At 41.4% G+C, this 27,244-nt stretch overlaps 2 protein-coding genes across 2 annotated transcripts; one reads left to right on the plus strand and one right to left on the minus strand.

Annotated features, from left to right (window-relative positions):
* The first annotated feature begins 131 nt into the window (after window positions 1-131).
* Window positions 132-22,821, plus strand: tmem39a (transmembrane protein 39A). Its single transcript, XM_030413508.1, has 10 exons — window positions 132-207; window positions 301-489; window positions 5,227-5,440; window positions 6,430-6,652; window positions 6,959-7,042; window positions 7,184-7,338; window positions 8,667-9,024; window positions 9,163-9,350; window positions 9,436-9,556; window positions 18,972-22,821. Exons 3-10 carry the CDS (start codon window positions 5,328-5,330, stop codon window positions 19,209-19,211), a joined length of 1,482 nt encoding a protein of 493 aa, XP_030269368.1. The 5' UTR covers window positions 132-207; window positions 301-489; window positions 5,227-5,327; the 3' UTR covers window positions 19,212-22,821.
* Window positions 22,822-22,894: 73 nt separating this feature from the next.
* On the minus strand, window positions 22,895-26,840 carry LOC115579825 (serine protease 23-like). The gene is made up of 2 exons (XM_030413511.1): window positions 26,480-26,840; window positions 22,895-25,316 (listed from the first exon to the last, which is right to left on the minus strand). The coding sequence occupies exons 1-2, from the start codon at window positions 26,503-26,505 to the stop codon at window positions 24,131-24,133; spliced, it is 1,212 nt and encodes a 403-aa protein (XP_030269371.1). The 5' UTR covers window positions 26,506-26,840; the 3' UTR covers window positions 22,895-24,130.
* Between the last annotated feature and the right edge of the window lie 404 nt (window positions 26,841-27,244).

A 27,244-nucleotide genomic window follows, 5' to 3' on the forward strand; every position in this document is an offset into this window, starting at 1 on the left:
TACTTTGGCTATTTCTATTAATGGAAAAATGCTAGTTGAAAGACGCCGATAAATGTCACTGTTAATAAATACATATTAACCATTATTAAAAGTCGAAAGGATGTGAGCGGCACTGACTCCAGACCAGCCGTGTGCGGTTTGTCAAACTGCGACTGTGCAGTGCAGTCTCGTTTAAGTCGCGCTCTGATGACGTTGCACTGAGAGGAGGTGCGGATTTGCCACGTCGGTCTCTGTGCAACGCATTTACACTGTTGCTCGTGAACCCCAGGGCTAACTTTTAAACCCGTTATATGTTTACAGCCGGAGAGAAAGCGACCCTCCAGCATCGCCGGTGCCGTCGTAGCTCCTCGCCACAGCAGTGCAGTCGGGTATATTGAAGCTGGAAGGAGGAGAAATGCTCGGTACTGTCTGGACTCGTCAGGCTGGAAGCCACACAACTGACTGATGCATCCTCGTTCAGCTCACCCCTCCGTATGCCGTCGATGTTGTGTGAGTAGCCGTGGCTTTACACAGCTTTTTAAACTCCCTAGCGTTGATTCTGCAAGCTAAGAGCTAGCTACTAGCTTCAGTCTGTCTATTTTAATCGTCTTTGCTAAAGTGTGCTCCAAGTTTCCGTGGTGGACAAAATGACAACGCTGCCTGATGTCATGATTCAAACAGGCAGCTGTGGTACATGTCTTAGCAGGTCCCTGCAACAAAAAAAAACAAAAAACAACCCACCTTTTAACAAAGTGTTCCCCGAAGAAAAGTCAGTGCAGTCCAACAAACACACCAGCTCAACATAGCCACGTTTTCAAACACCTTTCTCCCGCTGCTCGGTCGCTTTTTGTCACACTTTTAAAGCACTTGTGGTGAAAACCAGAAACGTGTTGCACTTCCACAAAATGGCAAAATACCATCCTGCAATCCCTCCACTGTAGTTAATTTCTCTATGTCACAGTTCCTGTTTTCAGTCTTGACTTTCAACTCAACGTGTGTGTGTGCGCGTGCGTGTGTGTGTGTTAACGGCTGTTTCCTGTTGAAGATTCCACTTTGATATTTAATATTTGGGCTACACAGTGTCTACAGAGCATGCTGTAGTATCATCTCCATCAAGGCTTATCTGGAGATAGGAAATGATGATATACACAGAGGCTGGATGTTACCTGCCTCAGGTTTGTTTTCCACTTTAGGTGCAGGGCTACTTTTATTTTGTTTTTCAAACCCACTGAACAGTGATGAAAAGAGGTTGTACCAAATGTTATGGGTTTTAGTTACAGCTACACTAGTTCAGAGAGAGCTATGATATGGAAATGTTTATTTCCAATACATAAGAACAAGAAATGACAGACGAGACTAATAGTTTAAAAACAAATAACAAAAAATAATCTAAAAGAAAAGCAGACCAGTGAAAACAATATCCAGCTGGCCAGACAGCCTTGGATGTACCCACAACAGCCGACATGCGTCCGGTGAGCACAGAGTGCTACTCTGCACAAACACTTTCCCATAAATCAGTGAGGTCACTGTGCAAAAGTAAGTCCAACAGTTCATATTTGGGACAGGTCATAATTCACAGTGCTAAAAGGTGTGGTAAACCAAGAGGTTATAGGTCAATACGTGAAATAAAACGGTGCAAGCTAATAACAATATGTGTGGTGAAATGAAAATGATACATTTTGCTGCTACGAAAATAAATAAATTACAGATATATGATCATTATCAAAAACATAAATCCATTATTTGCATTTTTTATCAATCATATTTATCTTAAGTTTCATGTCTGTCAGGACATGATATTATTGTGCAGTACCATGACATATGGTTGCAATGCTAGTTCAGATGGAACTTCACTAAATGTATTGAATTCTTTTCATCATAGTTTTTTCATTAAATGGACAGAAAATTATGAAATAAATGTCCACCAGAGTCCAGGAGACACAACAATGTCCTGTTCACTTTCGCATAAAGAGCAAATCCTCAGCCTCAAGCAGCTGGAACGAGAGACTTGTCGGCATTACTGCCTAAAAACCAGAGGTTGAAAGTAATATAGCACAGATACAGTACTTAAGTAGATTTTTCAGGTATCTGTACTTATTAGTATTTATTTTCATGCAACTTTCACTCTCTATATTTCCACACATTTCTTTCTACCCTTTACATTTCCAAAACAGGCCTGTAACTACAGCGCTTATTACTTTTAATACATTTGAGGGAAATTATTGATTGTTTCCAATGCCTTCACAACCTAAAATGTTAGTATTTGACTGTCTGGGAATGAGACTCAGCAATCAACTATCTTTCTGGTGCTTTTACAATCAGCTTGGACTGAGTCTACCTTTTAAGTTTAATAGCCTTTGAATTAAGTTTATATGATATGAGGCTCAGTTAGGTTTGCACAGAAATGTCCTTCAGAGGGATACATTCTTACACTTACCCAAGTAAAGAAGTTGAATTGATACCTTGACTTTTACTATTGAAGACTACTTACTACCTTAAGAGCCATTGTTGATGTTAATGTTGAGGTTAAATGTGAGCCGTGACTACGAAGGCCTGTTTTTAACATTTATTGATACACCAGGGAGTGGCTGAGGTATAATCCCCAGGTAGTGTTGACACATTCAGTATTTGACTTGGTCAGTTATCCTTGCAAAAAACATTCTGACAGCGTCTTTTCACAGCTCTTGCACTGAAACACATGTTAGCTATTGAATGAATGAAAACATACTCCTTGTCAGTTATTTGACGTTGACATACACTTGGAAATATTCTTTAAACACTTCCAGGACCTCACTGTGGCCTTAAGCAGGCAGACTGCACATACACAGGCCTGAAACTCTGGGTAGCTGTAGTATATTTGCTTTGTTAAGAGATGGTTTGACATTGGCCAGGAGTGATGCCACCAGGAAGGCCTCAGGACTGTTCTCTGGTACACTGACTCTATGAAGTGAAACCTCAGGGGCAGTTAATTACTTCAGTTTCTGTTCACTCAGTTTCCAGTTTATTACGAGCACTGAGCTAAAATAAATGCAGTCTGATTCAAGAGCTTTCATGGAGTTTAAAATGTTTAGTGTTTGTCAAAACTGTTTTGAAGAGATGTTGATTCTACTGTATGACCATTTAGAGGCTGTAGTGATAGAGCTTTAATGCATTATACTGAGTGGAGTGTCTAATGTTTTCTTCCACCCGATTTATATCAGTGTGGTTGGACTAGAAACACTTCTCTGTAAAATGCAAACCAATTAAACAGCACCCGATTTCCATTTCTCCATTTGTACCATTAAAAGAGAATATTGCATCGAAGATCGCTCTTCCCTCATGTGGCATTATTTACAATACATCACCAAAGGATGAGACACAGAAAGTAATTAGTCCAGTCAGCCTTAGAGTCTACCAATAGTTGATTTAAGGTGCCAATGTTGATACTGACATTAGGGAGTAAAACTCTACGATTTATTGGACGATAAACACCTTTTTTTTTTGCAACAACACCTTAAATGTGGTTATCAAACACTTATAACAAAGACATGAAATGGATGCAGGATATTTTACAGTCTAACAATAAACTCTATTGTCCAAAATAACAGATTATTGGAAGAGTTAACTTCTCTGGGAATTAGATCATTTTAGAAAAACCATGCATCTGTCTCTTTATTATATCTTCTCATAATATTCGACATATTATCCAATATATATTACTGTGATCAGCCAATATTGGCCAACTTATAAATCCGTATGATAGAGACTTTATTTGTCATTGTACAAAATACAACAAAATTTCAGGTGCACTCAAGTACTGGACTCAGAATACATAAATAAAAGTAGATAGAATAGATAATAAGTAAGTAAGGTAAGTTTACTACATCACGCTATTGGTTTATTCATGTAACTGGAGACAGAAGTAGGAGGACATTTATTACCGGATCTCTACAATTCACTTGAAAAGTTGATTTTGGGTGCCTTTGAGAGTGAATGATCTAAAATCATCAACTAACTGTTTTCATTATCAGTTAATCTGTCAATTATTTTCATGTTTAATAATTTAGTTTATTACAAAAATTGTGAAATCCAAAAACTCTTAATTTACTATCATATGTGACAACAAAAAAGCAGAGAAGAAGCTGGACAATGAAAATGTTTGAAAAATAAATCAAACTATTAATTGAAAGATGGCAATTAATCAAACCAACAAAACCAAACACAAATTTGTTCTGTCCATCAAACACTCCAAAGCCCAGTGAAATTCTGTCATATATGGCTAAGAAAACCAGCAAGTGTTGTAAAATACTGAAATAAACACAACCTCTTCTTACATCATAAATAAATCTTCTTTTTCAAAATCTAATATAAACATTTTAAACAACCAGCACCATGAATTAAATTAGTGTTACTGTTGTTTTTGGCAGTCATCTGCTAACTAAATTGATCATGAAACAAGATGCGTCAGGATATGGATGGCTCACCACCCCTGATAAGTAATTTCCTGGGGAAAACCCTGTCAGGTTCAAGAGGGTTGAGAGTACCACTGTCTGACATGGTTTATGTCATGATAACTTGTCATGTCTGTCAACCAAAGTAGATTCGATAAGGACTGATGGAAGCGGTGCCAAACAAGACAAGTGGTTTGGTTTTGAATCCAACAATCAGTTTGCTTCTTTAAACCTCTTATGAATAAACATAAAGGTGTTCCCGAATACAGCAGATTCACATAAGGCTGTCTCACAGGTGCTATGCCTTTTTCAAGGGCACACAAATTACACAACGCAGTAAAAATCAGTTTGGCTTTATCTTTTGTCATACAGCAGCGATGATGGAACATGTTAAGTATTTCAAGCAGATGCTTAAGTTAAAGCCCAGTAGTACTGTAGTACAGTAAATTTCCCCTTTCATATATCTAATACATTTTGAAGCAATTTTGCTGACTAACAAATGCATTCACTGGAAGAGGTTTTGTATCTGAATGGGACCTTGCTGACTAAATAAAGTATAAGATATAAAGTAATAATAAACAGCTTGGACCAGTGCTATGTAATCCTTGCCTAATTAGAATTACTACTGTTTACTTATTTGTCATGTAAAGTAAATGCGTTGGGACTGATCTGGTCTCTAAATGCGTAATTTTTAAATCCGCTGTAGTTTTGTAAATGTTGATGGAGCCTCAGGTCTGTTTGTTTTTTTTTCTGATCTAATCTAATCTAATCTTTTCTCGTTCTGACTCCTTCTTTTGTCTTTTGGTTTCCTCTGCAGTGGCCTGGCTGTACACGGTGGCTCACTGAGGAGAACGAGGGAAGTCCCAGCGGCTGTTGGTTGGTGGGCGGCGTGCGAGGTTGCCACGGTAACTGGCGACCATGCCAGGAGGTCGCAGGGGTCCCAGCAGACAGCAGCTAAGTCGCTCTGCTCTGCCGTCCCTGCAGACTCTTGTTGGAGGCAACCTTGGCAATGGTACAGGACTCAGGAACAGGTGAGCACACCGATGAATTAAAATTATTTTTCATAACGACAAACGATTTATCTGAACAGTCCAACCCTTTAATTCACACTGTAGAGCTTGTGACAGTAAGGCTTTAATCCTCTTTGTTGTCCTCTTTGTTTGAAAAAAAGGTTTCAGAAATTGTATTAATTTAATTAATCTTAAGTAATCTTACTTTTTGTAATTCTTGCTCGAGCTGAATGATTAGTTGATTAACGTAAGAAAAGGACATTTATTTGACAATATTTTGATAAGTGATTCATTTAATTGTTTTAATTTTTCCCATCATAAACCATCTTTGAGTCCTTCAGAACAAGTCTTTTAAAGATGTCACCTTAGACTATAAGCTTTTTTCATGATTTCACAAATCATTTAAATTACAAAAATGACTACTAAGGTCAAACCTGCAGGCTGGTTTTGACACAGCAAACTTGAGTCTGCCACAACCCTGAAAGGTTTCACTTTTCTCATTGAATATCTGATGCTAATGTTTAAGCAAGACAGTCCACTTTAGCCATCAGTGGCTACTCTGCTGCTGTTCATTCAGTATTTCAAAAGCTCCACTTACACACCAGCATCCACCTGCAGGCCCCGAGGCATCCTCACCTATGGGGGATGTTGGTGTTTTCCTTCCCCTCTCCCTGCCAAGGTGAGCAAGGGTTTTCCTCGTGGGGAGTTGGGAGGAAACAGCAGACATCACCTACACATGTTCAGCATTCACATATTTAATCATTTCCATGTGAGTTGGCTGATTGATAATGAAAACACAACTACTATCTGTAGTTGTTCCTTTAATTCCTTTGACAATAAGAGCTCATTAAAGTACATTAATTTACAGTGCTAGAGAAGTAGAAACTGTTTTTATGTAAATGTTTGTTATTTTAACTTGCAGAAGGTGTGGTGTGACACATTGTTCTAAACAAACTCTGCATCACAGATACATCTGTCTATGAGTTTGTAATAATTATGTCTTCTCTCAGGAGCAGTAACTCGGTGGGTCTGTCCGCGCCCCCTCTCTCGGCCCTCATCACTCCAGAGCCTGTCCGCCACTCGAGGATCCCCGAGCTGCCGTTGGATAGCAGCCTGCTGTTTGAGTTCCTGCTCTTTCTCTACTTGCTGGTGGCCTTGTTTGTCCAGTACATCAACATCTACAGGACGGTCTGGTGGTACCCATACAGCCACCCTGCTGCCTCTACCTCGCTTGTAAGAACTCACACACTAGCTATATTGTTGCTGGTGACTTGAAATCACTGCCTTGTCTTTCTAAAAAGCTATGAATTACAACTGAAATATTTGTTTTCTTTTTTGTTTTTACTGCACCTAAATCAGCTGCTTTTTCTTCACTTTCTATGCAGTTTTTTAGTTTTAGAAAAATATCCCATACACTGATTTTTTTTTATTTTTTTGGGAACATAAAAGGTTTTTATTAGGCAGATTCAAGTCTAAGTTTAATATGTACAAATTAAAAATGTCTTCATGGAAAACTGATAATCTGCTTTGCTCCTGCAGAACTTTCATCTAATGGACTACCACTTGGCTATTTTCATCACAGTCATGTTAGCCAGGAGGCTTGTTTGGACAATAGTTTCAGAGGTAAACACACAGACCTTTATCCACCCGCCTAACCAACTTCAGTCCACATATCACTGTGGTAATCAAACCCTACTCAGGGCAGAGTTAGTGCCACAGTATCTCTGCAAGCTCTGAGTTAATTCTATCATCTGTCTCCCCAAGGTCTCTCAGAGCAGCGGTGGTTCACTGCTCCGCTACGTGGTTCTGATTGCAGCTCGGCTCAGCCTGCTGACCATGTGTGGCTGGGTTCTCTGCTGGACGCTGGTCAACCTCTGCAAGAACCACTCTGTGCTCAACCTGCTCTTCCTGGGATACCCGTGAGTTTTTCTTAACCACCAACCCCCACCCTCTAAAGGCCAGGATGTGCTTATACAGGCTGTCAGTACAGGCCCAAATTGAAGGGACAAAAGGCCTGAGGTGTAAGATAAATCATACAAATGGGTATAAATGTAACCATAGTTGTTCTCACATAAACTGAAGGAGTTGTGTGAAGTTCAGCCTCTGCTTACTTTCTCACCTCTGCTTCTTCATTTTGTGCAGCGATGTCAAATTGTTGTTTTCGAAAATAATTTCTTGAATGTAGCCCCGTCTTCCACTTTCGTGCAGATGTAGGGTTTGGTCGGTTGTTTGGCAAGCAAATAAGCAAATTATTTGAAGCAAAGTGACCAAGCTGCAACCTCTGGGGCTGAAAAATGAAGCCAACACAAAAATTCCAAAAAAACTGCAGTTCCTCAAATGCTCCTAAAAGGATTTGACCCGATAAGACCCCAATGTCAAAAAGCTCAACTTGACAGCAGAAATAAACATATTTACAGCCTGGTAAGAAGAAGAGATCTGGTGCCTATAGCTAATTTCCTCATTCATGACTACTGTATGGGGGGAATTTTTTTTTTATCTTACTCTCTCTTTTAAATTATATTAAGTCTTAAAGTTATGCCTAACTGTGGGTGTTACTGCTTTGATGCTCCACCTGCTTGCCCATATTTTTGGTGGAGACAGGCACTTCCAAGTTGATAATTTACTTCAGTTTAATTCATCTTTATTTGTAGAGGGACCATGTACAATATTTAACAGTAAATGTTTCCATTTGATGCATTATACCAGAGTTGGACTATGACCATGCTTTTATGAATATAGGATGGTGATGCTTTAACTCCCTGCATGCACATACACATGTATGGATTTTAGCCAAATTGAAATCTATTTTGCCAACCCACATGTGAAATCTTCTTGTTGCACATGAACCACAATTGTCGTAACACCTCACCCAGGTGATCTTTGTTGAATTTGAATCGAACTGAAGTCAGCAAATTATAATTTTATTTGATTATTTTTATTTAACCTTTATTTTATAATTCAGAGATTCAAATGATCTTTTACAAAGGGAGCCCTGGCCAAGAAAGCAGCATAAAAAGTTCCACATAATAGGAACAAACTTGAAAAAAAAGAACATTCACAGGTAATAAGTTATGTGGCAATGGAAGTTGTGGACCCTCCTGTAAAGTGTGCCACCATTTTAAATATGCATGATTTTTTCACATCATACACCTCCTTTTCACCCTGCAGTCATTTGAAACTAAAACTCACCGCTCTGTTCTTTTGTCCTTGTTCACACACTGCCCCCCCTCCCTCTCTCCCATGCCAGATTTGGTGTGTATGTCCCGCTCTGCTGTTTCCATCAGGAGGGGGGGAAAAGCCAAACGGCGCCCTCTGACTGCGATTACCCAGCCGACCACCAGCAGTCTGAACTAACGGAGACCCCGTTCTTTCGCCCACGTGACTTCCTCTTCCTGTTGCGAGAGAACCTCAGAGAGCAGTTTTCCAGCCCCCCGCACATGCCTATTCACACCTGTCCACCACACACACACTCGCACACGCCGGAGTTGATTCGTGCAGAGGTGGAGGAGCTGAAGAGCGACTTCAACCGGCGGATCAAGGAAGTGCTGTTCAACTCCCTGTTCAGTGCTTACTATGTCGCCTTCCTGCCTCTCTGCTTTGTCAAGGTTGGTATCCGCCACTTGTGGTTCTTCTCCCTTAAGATTTTATTGTTGAGGTTGCTTTCATGCTCCACCATCCCTTCAGTACCACCTTCCTACATTCTTGAGTTCATCTGTCTCTAATTCTGCACTTTGTCTCCGTAGAGCACCCAGTACTACGACATGCGCTGGTCATGTGAGCATCTGATAATGGTGTGGATCAATGCGTTTGTGATGCTGATGAGTCAGCTGCTGCCCCCCAGCTACTGCGACCTGCTTCATCGCTCAGCGGCTCACCTGGGCCGCTGGCAGAAGCTGGAGCACGGCTCATACAGCAATGCACCTCAGCATGTGTGAGTGGATCTTTCTGTACACACACAGAGGTTTTACAATTACTGTCAGTGTTTTGTGTATAACCGGGTTCTTTATGTTTTGCAGGTGGTCAGAAAGTACCATTTGGCCTCAGGGGGTGTTGGTACGACACAGTCGATCTCTTTATAAAGCAGTTGGGCCCTATAATGTCGCTCTGCCCTCTGATGTCTCTCATGCAAGGTTTTATGTGAGTACCTCTGCTTTATATCAAATTAACTTTAGGTGTAGCCTGTACATTATTCACAATAGTAAGAATATTCTTACAGTACAGTTCACAGCCATTGAGGTGTTTGACTGAAACATATAAGTGGATAAATGTTCTGTCACACATGTGAAAGGCCACTCCTGTTAATGTCAGCAGAATTGTACTTTGATCACACAGCCACATCCTTTCATGCATGGTGTCAACTGCCGTGGACAGATATTTTGAAGACCGTATTTACAAATCAAGCTGGAGGGCCGTGTCTCAGCCACCAAGTGGCAAACCCGCAATTCTATTGTATTATTATTATCCTTATATCTCTTTTCATTTTGAGATATGGCATCATCAATTCAAAGTGGTGGAGAGAAGAGAAGATGCACCAAGATCACTGGAATTACTGTTAAATCATTTTATCCTCAGAAAACTCTAGCTCACCCTAGACATTGATCATGTCAACTCCATAATGATTAATAAAAGCAATGTGTTGCATCAAATGGTTCAATCAATCCATTTTAGTGGGATTTTGTAAAGAAATAGCAGAAAAAAAGTAGAGAATAACAAGCAGCAAAGCAGGTCAAACACTTCCTTGAAGGTAGTTTGGTAATTGCTAATTGAACACAAGTTTTACTTAATATGGTCTGCAATAAATTTAAGTTAGTTCAAAGGTACACATTGACCAGCAAGCCTGTTTAGTGTAGGGCTGCAGCTAATGCTTATTTTCATAATTTTTTTCGTCTCTTCTTAAATGAATTGTTCAGTCCATAAATGTCATGAAGTGGTTAAAATTTTAATCCCAGTCTTCCAGAGTCAAAGGTGATGCTTTCAGATGTTTTGTCACTAAACTAAACTAAAGTTTATAAGGATATAAAACAGTTTCTCCAAGGTAAGGAATTTATGCTTTTATCTAACACCAGGATGAGAGGTGTTTTTTGCTTAAAGGAGTCATCACCTGGTTTTTTGCATATCCATTCCCTCTTGGATCGCTTTGGATCAATTCTTAAAACTTATTAGAAAAAATAAAAAGTAAAAAAATCAAACATAGAGCTTCTTCTGACACTTTTTCATACCGCGACTTTCTCACGCGAGATTATGCGCAAGGTTTTGACCGGTCCGGATGTGCATTGTATTAATATGTAATGAGGCGCGCGTTGATTGGCCGCAGGAAGGACAGAGCCGGAATGGGGGGCGAGCCTGCATGCACACACAGACTCCAAAACATAAACAGCCCCCTGTCATGGCGCACACACTAAATGATGAACCTTACGGAATTCAGGCATTTATGTACGAGACAGAGTCGGAAACCGAACGGGAGAGTGAAGAGGCAGAGACGGTGGAAGAGACACGTTTACAGCAGGACGTCTCTGAATGGTAAATTCTTTTTTTTTCCGTCTTACTTTTCACACTCGTGTTTTACATGTAAGACCTGAGTTTTAATGCTGGCGGTGACGATGTATGGCGTGAAAATGACAGAGAAATAAGCAGATTCGGCTTGCTCACTCTGGCTGAGGACGGCTGTGAGCCGATGCATATGCAAGTAGCCTCCTGTGGTAACGTCACCACAGGAGCAGAGTCAAAATCTCGTGCTTTAGGAACGCGCACTACTGTGCGCTATTCCTGTTTGGAAAAAGAGCCAAAGCGAAAAAAATAAGCCACTTTCAGACTCCAGCTTTTCAGGCAAGTTTCAACAGAGGTCCAACACCAATATGCATGATTTAACGAGAGAAATTGCGATTTCCGGGTGATGACTCCTTTAAAAAATGTGAAGCGCAGGGCGGTACTTGAGTATGAGTAGTGAGTAGGCGTGTCTCCCACAGCTTCCGCAGAAATCTATCAAACTTATACATTTTGGACCTCGTCACTGTTCAAATTTCGTTGGAAATACGCACCAAATGACTTTACTACCATATGACTGGATGAATGCCTCCCAAACCAGCTTAACTACATGGGGCGACTCAAACTCCTTGGCTAGTGTAAGCGCAAAACCAGGTGCTAATGCTAACAGCATGGAAGCGCTGGTGAATGCAGTTACTGCTGTGCAAGCCTCTATCGAATCAACGGAATCGAATCAATATTGAATCGAATTGCGACCTAAAGAATCGAAATCAAATCGAATCGTGAGGTTCTTAACAATATTCATCCCTACTAAAGAGAATAACGCCTTGAGGGAGAAGGTGGCGTACTTGGAAAACTACACCAGAAGGCAGACCAACAGAATTCATCACCAAACAGGAGTCTGGCCCCAAAACCAGCAGGTGGTGACAATAGACCATGGCCATTCAATGTCAAGCTCCATCACTTTCAAACCAAAGAGTTGATCCTACGCCTCGCCAGACAGAAGGGCCCGCTTTCCTACAACGGATCAAGATTTCACATCTTTCCTGACTACAGCCCGGACGTCAACAAACGACGCACAGCCTTCTCCAAGTCCAAAAAGAAGCTCCACCCACATGGATCCAGTTCAGCCTCTACTATCCAGCCACTCGGCAGTTCACACACAACGGGAAACGCATTAAATTCACCGACGCCGGGGAGGCACTGACCTACGTTAATAACAATGTTACTGTTGATGACGGACGCTCTGCCTCACACGCTACAGTTAATGGTGATTGAGGTAACATTAATGATCGGGACAATGACTCCAGTAATCACTTAAAAGAGACATATTTTCTGACAGTATTTTCAATTTTGATAGTATTATTTTATTAATATTATTTATGTGGCAGTGAACGTTTTATGTGTGTGTACACATCACACGCAACGCTTCATATTTATGCCCTGCTAAATTGTTTTTTTTAAATGTATTTTATTATTATTATTTACTTTTTATGATCACCGACGTCTCGTTAGATTGACTTTCTACGGCCTATGGATATTGTGGTTTCAATAATGAGAAATGATGTCACAGGTCATTTAATATTCTGTTCAAGAAGTTCATCAATGGTTGGAAAAAAAATATTCATCATTGCGGGTAGCATGCAAATGCAGGTTTGCAGTAGTTTGAAGTTTTCTCAGGGGCGATAGCCTTTTTAAGGCCTTTTTATGTGTTGTATGTAGTAGTTTTGATGTGCTATTTGTTTTATATACAGCTTGTGCACCTATCTGGCTTTTTTATCATCTAGATGGGGCAGACGCCGGTATTTTTGAATCGAGTGGTTCTAATGACACAGAGTAATTCACATCTTGTCCCAGGTAAAGATGATATGAAAATTATAAGCTGGAATGTGAAAGGTCTGAATCAGGTAATCAAGAGAAAAAGGGTTGTCTCTCACTTACAATATCTTGGGGTTGGTATTGCTTTCCTACAGGAAACCCACCTTCAAAATCGAGGCCAGTCTAAAATTCATAAAGAATGGGTAGGGCAAATGTTCCATTCACAGTTTAACCGTAACTGTAAAGGAGTAGCTATACTCATTCATAAAAAGATTCCTTTTATTGTATCAGACACTATCTTGGATCCAAATGGCAGATACGTGATAGTTGTGGGAGAGCTGTTTCAACTTCGCTTAGTATTGGTCAATATTTCCGGCCCAAACTTTGTTGATGATCCTTTTTTTAAAAAAGATGCTAAACTCCAACCCTAATCTGGATAGTCATCACTTGATTATGTCTGGGGATTACAACCTGGTGATGGATTCTCTCCGGGGTTGCTCTTCTCAGTTTGTACCAAGACCGTCTAAATTTGTGCAAACAATCCAGTCGTTCATAGATATACATAAACTTACAGACCCATGGAGATTTAAACATCCCACTAAAAGGGGGTACTCGTATTACTCTAACGTACACAAGTGATTTTCCAGTAGGGATGGGAATTGATGAGAATTTAACGATTCTGATTCCATTATTGATATTGCTTATCGAGCCGATTCCTTATCGATTCTCTTATCGATTCTCATTGGGTGAGGGAATAAGAATGAATTTGGTTGTTTGTATTAACTCCCTTTTAATATCTGATCAGAAGACGCATCACAGAGTATACACAAATTAAGTGTAGCAACCTCAGAACAAACCTAAAAGTAGGTGAGCTACTTCTCAAAGTAAAGTGAGAGACTCGTAGCTTAGGGCAGTGTTTCTCAACCAGTATGCTATGGCATGCTAGTGTAGAGCTTAGATCGGGCCCAAAAAAATCAAGCCTGACCCGAGCCTGTGCACGTTGTGTCCGAGCCCGGCCGGCCCGACACATTAACTGTAATTATGAGTTGTTGTCACTGCCCAACACTTGTTTAAAATGGTTCCATACCTCCGACTTTCCTCCAAACTTGCTCAAAGTTAATCCTCCTGTTTTTTCTTTTTTTCTTTACATCTTCAAGCTCCATGTTGCACTTAAGCTACACAATCAGTAATGCCGGTACCGCGTTACTAATCTGACCACTTTTTTCAGTAACAAGCAATCTAACGCGTTAATATTTCCAAAACAGTGATCAGATTGAAGTTATTTATTCAAGTCACTGTGCGTTACTATTTTTTTGTCATTTTCCATAGTAAAAATATATATTTTCGCTTTCTTCTTACGACTCGGGGAGTGATGTGACGTATGCCACAAGTCACGTTTTCAGCACGAGGAAAACTCACGTGTACCCCACGCAGCAACACAAACAAGCCCGAGGGTCGGGTCGGGTCGGACTCGGGCAGAGAATCTAAACTCTCCGCTAGTGTGTCCCTTGACAGATGATCAAGAGTGCCGTACCTGAGTAACCCTGCCTCTGTGAACGGAGTAGCTAGAGGTGCACGAGAGCTGCTGCAGCCTCTGAGCCAGCCAGACTCCGGCCGTCAACATCATCTAAATTTGATGGACAATGACAAAGGAGATTATTCGTGTAGTAAAAGTTTACACATTGAAATGGCACTCACATTAACTAAGTAGACAGAGCCCGGTCTGCCTGGAGAGTTTAAAGTTACCTTCGGCATTAATAACAGATGGCGTCCCGTTAGCTCTGCTGCTGCTTGTCTCACTTGCGTCGCTAAGTAGTAGTGTATCAACACGCGACAGTCCTGCAAATGAATTGCTGTGTGGCCAATTGTTCCTGCATACTGGAGGTAGTTCCCCCCTTTGATGAAATGGAAACTTTACAAGTGTTGCAAGTGACCGTATTGTCGTCTTTTCGTGTGAAAAAAACCCAAACTTTAGAGCGCTTCTGCCTCGACGCCATGTTTGCTGCGCTCTGAACCCAAACAACGCAGCGCGTGTGTGACGTCATGACGCATTTGCAACGAGCGGAACCGATAAGCGGAATTGTTTAGCACGCATGCTAACGATTCCGAGGAATTGGCTCACTGGGCAACGGTTCTGAAGAACCGATTCCCATCTCGATTCCCATCCCTATTTTCCAGGATAGATTTTTTTTTGGTTGACCCCTATTTACTTAGTGTTATTACAGATTGTAAATATGACCCAATCATTATTTCTGATCATGCCCCGGTGAGTATTAAGGTAACTCTCCTGACTCAGAGGACAAAAAAGACATGGCAGCTTGAAACACTCCTGCTGGCTGATTCAGACTTTGTGAGGTTCATTGCAGAACAAATAGATTTCTTTTTGCAGGTAAAATAGGACTGAGGGCATCTCAGCCTCAACTCTCTGGGAAACACTTAAAGCGTATCTCAGAGGACAGATTACCTCTCGCTCTGCTCATATTAGGAAAATAAAGTATAAGAATATTGAGGAGCTATCTTCAGAAATTAAGGCTCTGGACGGACTCAAATCTGGTTCTCCGACCCCTGATTTGAATAGGAGGAGAGTAGGCTTACAAACTGAAATTGATCTCTTAACTCCCACCCAAGTGGAGAGGCTCATCTATAAATCCCGTAGTCGATTCTATGAGGAGGGGGATAAACCTTCCAAATTATTACCTAGTCAGCTCCGTTAAAAAGCAGCGTCCCGTATTATCATCAGGCTATTAACAACTGCTTTAAAGAGTTTTATTCTAAATTATATTCTTCAGATTCAGCACCAGATCACAACCAATTTGATGCTTTTTTTTTCCTAGTCTGACGCTGAAAGAAATTAACTTTTCAATAATGTCCCTTCAGAGTAGAAAAGCCCCTGGCCTGGATGGGTTTCCAACTGATTTATATAAAAAATTCAAAGATAAACTTGCCCCTCTTCTTCTTTCAGTCTATGCAGAAGCACTGGAGAATAATATTCTTCCGCCCACGCTCCGTCAGGCATCTATTACACTGCTATTAAAGAAGAATAAAGACCTTCTAGATTGCTCATCTTACAGACCAATCAGCTTGACAAACTGTGACGGTAAAGTGTTCTTGAAGGCCATTACACTCCAGCTAGAGGCAGTTCTTCCTCATATCATTTCAGAGTACAAGACTGGGTTTATCATGGGCAGACGAGCTTATTTTAACCTGAGACGATTGTTTAATATCATCTATACTGAATCTAGCACTCCATCCCCAGAAGCAGTAATATTGCTTGATGCCGAAAAGGCGTTAGATTGAGAGGTTGAGAGGGGTTATCTTTTTCATACACTTGACAGGTTTGGTTTTGGCCCGAACTTCATTCACCTTATTAAGCTTATTTACACTGATCCAGTTGCCTCAGTTTATACCAACAGTATCTCATCTGAGTACTTTCCTCTTCACTGAGGGATGAAACAAGGGGATCCAGTGAGTCCATTGCTTTTCGTTTTAGCTATAGAGCCACTTGCCATAGCCCTTAGATGCAATAATAGTACAAGGTATCTCACGTGGTGGCCTAACTCACACTGTCTTACTTTATGCAGATGATTTGTTACTATACATCACCAACCCTAGAGTCTTGTAGGAATTTGGAAACATATCTGGGTATAAACTAAATTTTAATAAAAGCAAATACTTCCCCATTAGTAGTAATGCCAGAGAATATCCCAATCTGCCTTTTAAGATGTCCGCCGAGTCCTTTACGTATCTGGGGGTAAAAGTCACCAAATCCTATTACAGTCTATTTAAAAGTAACCTCACTCCTCTGTTGGAACAGTGCAAAGAAGATATTAAAAGATGGTCTATTTTGCCACTATCTCTTTATCGGGAGAACAAATTCTGTAAAGATGAATATTGTATCAAAGTTTCTATATTTGTTTCAGGCGTTGCCTGTTTTCATACCACAGTCTTTTTTCAAGGCATTTAATCAAATGATTTCTTCCTTTTATCTGGAATAATAAATCAGCTCGCATAAGAAAATAATTTATGTAAAGACCAAAAGTTGTAGGTGGGCTTTCACTTCCAAATTTGCGCACGTATTATTGGGCTGCGAATTTTAATGCCATCTCTCTGTGGTTAAAAGATTGGAATGATAGGATCCCTGCATGGCTCCAGATTGAAAAGGTTACAAGCAGCCTACATTCACTCCCTGCCTTACTCTGTGCACCTCTACCACCACTAGTTAACAGTATCAAGGATAATATAATTGTAACTCAATCACTACGCTTCATAAATCAGTTCAAAGGATGTCTGGTTATTCAGAGTATTTCTATTCACTCACCAATAATACCTAACCATCTTTTTCAACCATCCTTACTGGACAATGGCTTCAAAGTTTTTACTCGTTATAGTTTTCTAACTTTCCTACGCTCCCCCCTCCTTCCTGTTTGGACTCTTTATTAAGGGTCAATATTAGAGATGCACCGATCCAGTTTTTTCCGATCCAATCCCGACACCAATACCTGGACTGAGCGTATCGGCCGATAACCCGATACCGATCCGATACCGTTGTTGAATTAATAATAAACTGTATACCTTCCACCATGTGAAAGGGACTAAAGGCACCAGACTTTCCTAACTAAGACAAAATAATCAAACAGTTACCGAACATTGTAAACATGTGTAATAATAATAATAATGATAATAATGATATTAATGATAATAATAATACATTTAATTTATATAGCGCCTGTCAGGGTACCCAAGGACACACTAACAAAGTGGAACAAACAAAACAAAGAATGAATGGAGCGCCTGTCAGTCAGCACGGAGGGAAAACTAGCACTAAGTCAGTAGCACCGTCCGTAAACAAACTAGCGTCTGGAGGCTCCGTGCACACAGCGGGGGCGACCATCCAGCATCGCTGCGAGCCGGGGAGACCGCAGCAGCAGAGGAGGAGACAAAGCAGCCCGGCGGTGAATAACCCTGAGGTTGTGGTGGAGGGAGGACCAATGGAGCAACGATGGACAGCCCACGGAGTATTGAGTACGTCGGTTTGAAAGTTAGCGTTGCTAGGCTAACAGCTGATGGCGGGGCTACTAGCTAATCAGCGGAGAAATGTGACGTGAGTAAGTGTAACGTCCTGCAAACAGGAATACAAAATAAAACGTAGCAGCTGAACCTAAGAATAAACTAATAAAGAGTTGGTCAAACAACAACTTGCGCTATTATAGCATGCGACACACTAACGCTGAAGAATGACGTAGGATGTGCTGCGACGGAGAAAAAAACAACAAAAACTGGATCGGCCCGTGGATCTGTTTCATTTTACTGATCTCCGATCCGGCCGTTTTGTCAATATCGGAGCCGATATCCGATCTTAATATCGGATCGGTGCACCCCTAGTCAATATGCTGAATAAGAGTAGAATATCATTTATTTATTCCTATATCATGGATAGCTGCAACCTCTCTATTTCACATATTCGAGAACAGTGGGAAAATGATGTGGGGCCCAGCTGTCCGATGAGGAATGGGATATGGCTCTTACGAGAGTCCACTCTTATTCCATATGTTCCAGACAGGCTTTAATACAGTTTAAAGTGTCACACAGGTTACTATTCTCAAAAGTTAAATTGGCAAGAATATTTCCAAACGTAGACTCATTTTCAACCGATTCTACAAAACCTGGGACCCTCTAATGACATATGTAAACAATTTACCTGGTCTGGAACTGGAACTCTGAATGTTTACACCTGTAATAATGAATGTTAGGTGCACTTGTTGCTGTTTTCTTTTCTGTCTGTCCATTGTCTGTTATAAGTTTGTCAGGTCGATTGTGGGTTTGGTCTGTCTTTGTCTTTTTTCTGTTGGGATTGTTTTTTCTATGGTCATTTGTAAAATAGAGAATATGGTGGTTTTATATGATAATTGAAATGACACAAATAAAGTGTTTTTTTAAAAAAAGTAGTTGCTATATAATTTCCTGTCGATCAGCTGATTAACTTATTTATCAGAAATGGTCATTTCAGCTTTAATTTAATGTGAGCAGTCTGTTGAATCAATAATAATAAATTCTGACTGTCTGCTTTTCCAGACCAGATTCTGGGGTTTAATCCATCCTGTTCACAGAGTGAATACAGTGACTGGCTGTATAAATCTGTTTAAGCTTGCCGTGATTTACATAGTACAGGCGTCCATGTTATTATGTCCACCCCCTGCATATCACATGACTGAATCTTTGACATGGTTCTCTTTTCTGATCTTCTCTTCAGTTCCTGTTCCACAAGCCATTGCGGATCCTGAACCTGCTGATCTGGATCGAGTCCAGTGTGGTTTTGTACCAGTTATACTCTCTGCTGCGCTCTGAGCGCTGGAACCACACGTTGTCTCTGGGCCTTATTCTCTGCTGCAACTATTATGTCCTTTTTAAACTGCTCCGAGACCGTATAGTGCTGGGCAAAGCCTACTCATACCCGCTGTCCTCCAACAGTTTGGGGCTGAAGTCGCAGTAAAGGCTCTTCACATTGAGACCTCACCTACGAACTCTGGACGTGGAGGGGAGCTGGGTGGAGGTCTGGTAAAGATCGGGGGGTTTATTTGGCGCTCTTGCTTGGAGGTTAAGGGACAGACTGTGAACTCTTGATCGTGTTTTGATACGGTTCTATTTTTAATGCAATGTTTATATATACCTATTTAAAAGAATATTTTTATTTTGTATACTATTTCGAGTTACGCCGGGCATTACCACGCTGACGACATTAGCATGTTGTGTTATGTTGTTGCTAGGTGACAGGGAGGTCAGGGAATGCCAGGAGGTGACTTTCACCAAAGATATTTTAAGTGCAGGTGGCCAATCACAGAGTGTATTTGGCTTCTGACAGTCAGTTCAACCAGACGAGCAATTCAGAGCAGTGGAAGGAGTTGTGCCGGAGATCCTGAATCCTGATTGGGCCGTTCTGCTTCAACCCTGAGGCACTAGAACCAGTGAAACAGATGTTTGGGTTGATGTTAGCAGTACGCAAACACTGTCACTGCTCTAGGCACCTTTTCCTTGGGAATTTAAAGCAGTATATGTTGGAAATTTGCTGTTTGCTTTCTGTTTGAGAGTTAAATGAGAGGATAGAGAATAATTAGATGTGAGGCTACAGCATGCAGACAGGGAGCTTAAAGGACAAAAATGAAAATGTAATCATCAATTACTTGCCTTCATGCCGATGAAAAGTCGGGTGAAGTTTTCTAGTCCACAAAAACATTTCTGGAGCTTCTCAGCAAAATGGCAAGTAGAATTCTACTAAGCAACTGAAGAAGCTTCAGGGACCTTGTTCTGATTCACAAAAAACTTAAAATGGTGCCATACAGCTCATCCAGCAAGACGTCTGCGGATTACCAGAGATCCAGTTGATTTGAAAAGGAATTATTTACACCCTTAGTCAAGCTCTGTGCCTGCTAATTCTAGCTCAGCAGCTACAGTGTAATATATCTGTTACTATCTGTCAATATAAGCTCCAGAAATGTTTTGAGGACTACAAAAGCGTACCATTTATCATTAGCACAAAGACTGGAAATGGGTGGAGACAGCTAGCCTAGTTCTATCCATGCTGAAAACAACGGCCTACAGCATCTTTAAAACTCACTGATTAACACATAAAGTCTTCTTTGTTTAATCCGAATAAAAATAACAGTGTAACAATTTTACAGAGTTTATCTGCCATTGCTAGACAACCACAAAGACTCCATTAAGTTAATGTGGTAAATGATACATTTTCTCCTGTAAAATAGAAAATGTTTGATCCCTTGATACAGTTAGCTTTAAAGGTGCTGGTAGGCAGATTTTGTGACCTCATTTGGTCAGAGCCAGGCTTGCCGTTTCCCCTTGTTACCAGATGAGTAAATTAGTTGCATGCTTCAGCTTCACATTTGATGTGCTGATGAAATCTGCACAAATTTTCCATCTAACTCGCCGCCAGAAAGAAAATGTTGTACTTCCCAAGATTTTGAACTTTGCTTTAACCAGAGCGTCAGTGGGGTTTCTTAAAAAGTTCCCTCAAACTGGCCTATTTAGATCAGCATGTAGGAAAAACGGCCTAGGTACTCTCGTCCACTGCCTCTGCAGAGAATGCTGTATTCTTCCTCACTCACTTTGTTACTGTGTTTTTACTATGAGTGTCTGCTTGTCTCTCACCATTGGCTATCTGGAGGGCAGTTACAGTACCAGCCTTTAAAAACGCACACCAGGGCCTCAACAACTGAGGAGGGATTGAGATACTATCCTTGAACTCAAAGCACACCTTAAACTATGTCGGTTTGACGGTTAAAATGTCAAAAACAGAAGGTGTTGTTATCTTGTCACACAGCCCTTCTGCCCTGGTTGTGATTACTTTGAAGGGCTGCTGCTGTACCAGGTGATAATTTAAGTACAAAATCATACTGATGTCGTACCACACTTGACATGCTCAAATCTTCTATGATTCATTTATGTTCTGAAAGGTCACCCACTCACTTTTATTTTATTCAATTTTGGTGGCTGAATGTGTAAACCACAATGGGACCACATGACACGGTGTCTATCTCATTGTGGACTGGATGTAGTTAACAGAACGAATGTGGCCAGTAATAAAGATTAATGCTGGTACATCCCAGGACCTAACCCTTCTCCCACTGCAATCATCCCACGCTCCCTTTCGGATTAGACAGCAGAGGAAATTTTCATAGTGACATTTCCATGGGCGATGAAAATCAAAGGGTGAAGAAGACCTTGTTACCAGTTCATGTATTCTCAGTTACCAGAATGGTGTTACACACGGGTTGCCTTGCATGTTGTTGCCTTTCTGTTAAGTCACGCTTGTTGAACATCGTCTTACTCTCAAGTAGATCCCTCTTGGGGCGGTATTGAGGGTTATTGTAAACCTGATCAGCTGAAGAACATCTGATTATCAATGGCTGCATTCGGATAGTCGATAAAATTAGGTAGAGTGTCTTTTCTTAAACCTTTTTGCTTGACCTCAGTGGAAATCGCCATGAGGTCAAGAAAAGACGTGAAGGAGAATAAGTACGGATTTAGAAAAAGGCAACCACGGTGCTAAGAGAATCAGACTGTACTCACACTTGTGTCGCCAGAAGTTGTGGTACAGCTTTGTCGGCTTAATGGTTCAGCATGTATGCTATATTGAAGTAGATAAGAAAGGGAGTATTGAATCTCCTTTCCTGAGCATTTAGAGTATTTGGCGAGCTTGCATCATGGCTGCCACTTGGATACTTCAAGGTCATCTCAGTTAGAAACCTTAAGCAACAAAAAAATGACTATTCCACTGCAGCTAACATTTCCGGTGCAAATTTCACATTGACCGTTTTGATTTCGGTTTCAGGTCGAGTGTGAACAACGTGGAGGAAAGTACTTTTGAGATGAGATCGTTGGTGCTCCTCTGTGCCTCAGCAGATGTGTGAGGGATCTTTGATGAATCACAACTACCATACACGGGCCCATTATTCTGCTTTCTCTGCAAAATCGGCCCCTTGGTGCTTACATTTTTTGTTTGCGTCCGTTTTCCACTTGAATGTAGCATAACTTTTAATTGAATGCTGCTGACTTGAATTGGCATGTTTTTGTATTTGGGAGCACCATCCTTCATTTGTGAACATCCACAGCAATTAAATATTTTCATAAGATGCATTGTTTGCTACAAATCCTTCTTCTTTGACAGTTATTACTTGAATGTCAAGTCTCAAATAACATCATCAACACGCGTGCTTGATTTCTTTGGTTTGATGAAACGAGATTTGGAAAGACTTCACATTCTATCTCCTCTTGACCACATTGCCCCGAAGTGTACTTGAATCTTCCTCCAGCCTCCATGAATTTTGAAAGACAAGTTTGTGATCTGTTTGCCCTATAATTATAAAAAAAGTTGTCAAATTTGAGTCGCAGAGTTTGTTTTGTATGTGCCATATCCCAGGATGTAGCTTCAGAGTCATGGTTGAGCCTGTTGATGAATGTGTCGGTGCTGGAGAAGTCATAGGAGCTGGTCCTCATATTTCGGCTTTTTACAGTGTTCAGTTTCCCCACAGCATTTCTGAAAAATGCTTTTTTGAAATCTGAAATAAAACAAATGGTGTTTAAACAAAGATTGTGCTGCGTGCGTGTGTGTGTGTGTGTGATATGTTGGATGAGAAGACTGAGAAAAAATCTGGGACGCAGTTGCTTATTTCAAAGCATATATTTCATTAAATCGCCGCAGTCTTGTGATGCATTTTCACAAATGTTAAATGAGGAGAAAATAAAAAGTGCTTATGTAGGCCTACTCTAAGTCTGCATAATGTTCACTGAGGACACCTGTAATGTTTGATCTTTGCCACCAGAGGGAGCTAAGCATTAAAGTACAACATTCAACAGCATGTGCTTCATATGACAAGTAATCTTTAGCTGTGGCAAGAGTCATCTGCAAACATTTAATATATTTTCGTTCCAAAACACTGTTAATTTAGCGGGCAGAGTACACAGCGGTTGTAGATAAGTAGCGTGTCCAGTGACGGGAGATACATGATAAATTGTTGGCACCTTTGGTAGCTGACTTGTACATTCATCCACACAAATAATCAGTTTCAGTAGAAAAACTTCAAGAGTTTTAACAGTGCAATCTTTAGTATGAGCACGATAAAAAAGGCTATAGTGAAACAGTTTGAACCGTCATGCTCCTTGTAATCTGAGGGCGCCTTGTTCTTCATAAGTCCACATTCCAGGTCTGATGATCTTCCAGATAACTTTATTACCCAGATAAATGTTCCAAGCAGCAGATAAACCTGCTTCTGTTCCGTCAAACCACATAGCGTCTCCCCAGCTAACACCAATGTCGCCTTTTCATACTTTTGAAATGTGAGTGAAAATGCAAAACTAAATGAAATGAATTTAATTTAGTGTCATTAATGAATCTGTCTGCCTTTTACTTCACTGATAGTAGCAGCAAAGCTCTTATATTGATTATCTGAAGCTGCAACAATTCATCAATTAGTTCTCAATGGTTGTATTAATCACCAACTATTTTGATGATTGTTTAAATCCGTTTCAGTTATTTTTCTTTTTAAGAAAAAGGTCCAAATGATCAGATTCCAGCTTCCTTAACGTGAATATCGTCTGTTTTCTTTCCTCCTCTATGACAGTAAACTGAATATCTTTGGGTTGTGGACAAAACAAGACATTTGAGGATCTCGGGCTCTGAGAAACACTGACTGAAATTTTTACCTTTCTTTTTTCCATTTTTATAGACCGAACAACTCATCGATAAATCGAGAAATAATAATTAGTTGCAGCTCTAGTTACATCAGTGCTTTGTGGAGTGGGACGAAAAGTGAAGATTCTTGTGGCCCCAGTATATCAGTATGATGTCTGATGATAATGTAGGACTATGGTGTCTCGTCCTCAGTCTCCGCCTCTTTCTCACCCCTCTCGGCAGTCCACAAAGTTTCCTTTTATCCAGTAGCAGATCTGAGCATATTTGAGAGGCGTGATTCTCACCGCTACGTTAAATTCCTGAGACGCCCCTTGTCGCTCCACCCACTGATGCCCGGAAAACACACCTATCACCTTCCTCTCCCAGCGCCGGCGCCGCCCATCCCACATCCGGGCATAGACTCCTGATCCGCTGGCACCGGGCTGTGCGTCACAATGCTGATACAGCAGGTCTGACGTCTCCTCCCCGGCCCGACAGAACCGATACACCAGCTGACCTGGGCGGTCGTTATCGAATCCTGAGAAGTGGACTCGTCGCCCGGGCAGCCTCTGAGCCGGGGGACTCACTCCTAACTTCATGTGGCGCCGTTTGTGGGGTTTCTTGAGTTCAAGCAGTGCATAGTCATAGTCCATCCCAATGTCATTAGCGTTCCCTTTAATCCATCCCTTGGGGACGTGGGTGCGTCTGGCTCTGATCCACTGGAACTTCATTTTGTCGTTATTTGGCGGGGCGTAAGGAGCAGGGCCACCCTTAACATGGTTGGTGAAGTTTGAGTGAAGGTAAAAGGAGGGCGACTGTGTTTCTCTTTGCTTGGGTTTTAGAAACCCAACCCGAAGCTTCTGGGCTCCTTTCACATAGTTTTTACCGTCGTGAACACAATGAGCTGCTGTGAGAACATGACGGTCCCCCACCAGCGTACCAGAACACCCAGTGGACAGTTTCACCGACACTGAGAACGGATATTTAAGCAGAAAGTCCTGCCCAGCAATGCTGAAACGCCCATCGTGGCCGAAGATCTGGCGCTTTCTCCTGACATGTGGCCTCTCAGCCCGCCCAGATGGCCCTGAAGAGGAAGCCGGACTGGTGTTTGAAGTGGGGTTGTAGCCGTAGATCCCAATGGCAGTCTCGGTAAGCTGGCCATCAGAGTTAAGTGTCTCGTAGGCCAGAAGACGCCGCAGCTCCCAGTAGCTCGGGCGAGGGGCTTTCTTGTGGCATTCAGGGTCACAGGGCGAGCTGACATCCAAGCGGGCCGGAGACAGGAAGTGAGGGGTTGGTCGAACCTCCGTCTGCTGTGGGAGGACCACAGGGACACGCTGGAGAACCCACTGGGGTCGGGAAGAGGAGGAGGCGAAAATAAGGGGAGGGATAAGGAGAGACAGGAGGGAGGTAAACCTGTGGATGTAGAAAAAGACAGATGAAATGTGATTCATCAGAGTGTCTGACTCATCCATCGTCAGACCCAACACTGCTGCAGACCTCAAGTGGTTCTGCTAAACGTGACCGGATGTCTGGTTCCCCTGAAAATACTCTCCCATTCCAAATCCAGTGTCATGGATTTACAAGCGTGAGAGTAGAGAGAGAGCGTTTCAACCCTAAGAATTTTTTTTTTTTTTTTTTTTTTTTTTAATCTGCGCTGGAATGTGGCTGCTGTGTACTTCCACTGTTTTTAATGCTGCAAACATGACAGACAGGGCGAGGATCAGGCCTTACTAGGCTCCGATGGAACATTCCTGAAGCGGCCTGAGGGATTGGCCTTGAGCCTGCAAGAGTGGCTGAATAACATTTTTGTTGCACTGAATATGGACTTTACTTATTTGTAAATGGGCTATGGGTGATTAAAGCTTGGTGTCTTGAACACAGTCACGCTTTCGTTTCCCCAGACTTCCCCCACCTCACAGCCCTGTCCGCACTTCAACAGGCAATATTCAATTAGGAGACATCGGTAAGGAGTGCAGAGATAAAAAATTAAAGCATCATGTTCATAAAATCTCTAGAATGGCATATCTGCAACTTATCTGCGTCATGTTTAGCTCCTTTATTGTAGGGGAATTACTAATCATTTTCTGTAATGATGCACTGTGTCATTTTAATCAGAAGAGAAAGATCTACACTGACTGATTTTTTTTTATGCCTGAACAGACTAAATAAACAAACTGTCTTTCTTTTCATGATTGAATAAACAAACACAATTTTATACAGTTTTACTTTGTTTGCATGTGGCGGACCCTGCCACCTTTCTAGCCTCAGTGTTCTGAGGACCTTATTTAACACAGAGAACAACTTGTTTATTCAGTTATTGAAAACAAATAAATATTTTCTAGAGTTTATATTATTACTTCATTAATGTTGTAAATATTCCAAGGCTGAGTTTGAATTTCGTCTCCAAACCCACATGGTGCCCCTTTAAAGTATTGTTAATCTATCATTTTCATTTAGCACTGCATCTTCTAAACGACTCTCATGCCCTGAGCACGTTTCTTCCCTGCTTTCGGACTCTTCTAGCTTCTGTAAATCCTCCGTTACGCACAGACATACCCGACTGAGAGGTGACTTACCGCGGGAGCGCAGTCGGGGAGCGCATGGTTTTGTTTGGTATCTGCAGGTGAGCTGCTGGTTGAACGCTGAGGGGCAATCCCCCCACCACCACCACCACCACCACCCTCAAACCAGAACAGGCAGAGCCCGCGATGCGAGTAGAGCTGGTGAACAGTCCTGCTGCAAAAAGAGACCTCTCGGCTCTTCTCTCAGGAGCAGACGGCGTTATTTCATCCGCATGCACAGTTTGGAGTCGACCGAGAGCTGATGGTTTGGATCATCGTGCGCTGCCGGAGGAGGAGGAGGAGGAGGAGGTCTCCCGACTGACTGAGCTCACACTGTCACATCTGCAGACGAGGATATACACAGTGAGTCTAGCTGATCCCAGCACGGTCATGTGACACATCCCATCACTTACTGGCGCTCGTGTTGGTTTCAGGCGACTCCTCTCTCTTCGGTTCAACAGGAAGGTTAATGAGGACCGAATCAATTTTTTAATTTTTTTTTTATTTTTTGAATATTAAAAACTGATGCATTTGTTTTCAGAACAATTTTCAATTTTCAACGCACTTCAGGTATTACCCATCACTCAGATGTCATCAGGGCTACATTCAGGGATCTCTTCCCCTTTATGAATTGAGGCCTAATTGTTTCCTCTATAGAATTTCAGAAACAATGACATGGCAAGTTCCCAGCAACCGAGACTGCGTATTAAGTTTGCTTTCTTTGTCTGAGCAATAATTGAACATCTATAAGTGATTCAATGCAAATACTGCAAAATGAAA

This window comes from Sparus aurata, chromosome 4 (assembly GCF_900880675.1).
Source record: "Sparus aurata chromosome 4, fSpaAur1.1, whole genome shotgun sequence".
In the NCBI taxonomy this organism is placed as follows: domain Eukaryota; kingdom Metazoa; phylum Chordata; class Actinopteri; order Spariformes; family Sparidae; genus Sparus; species Sparus aurata.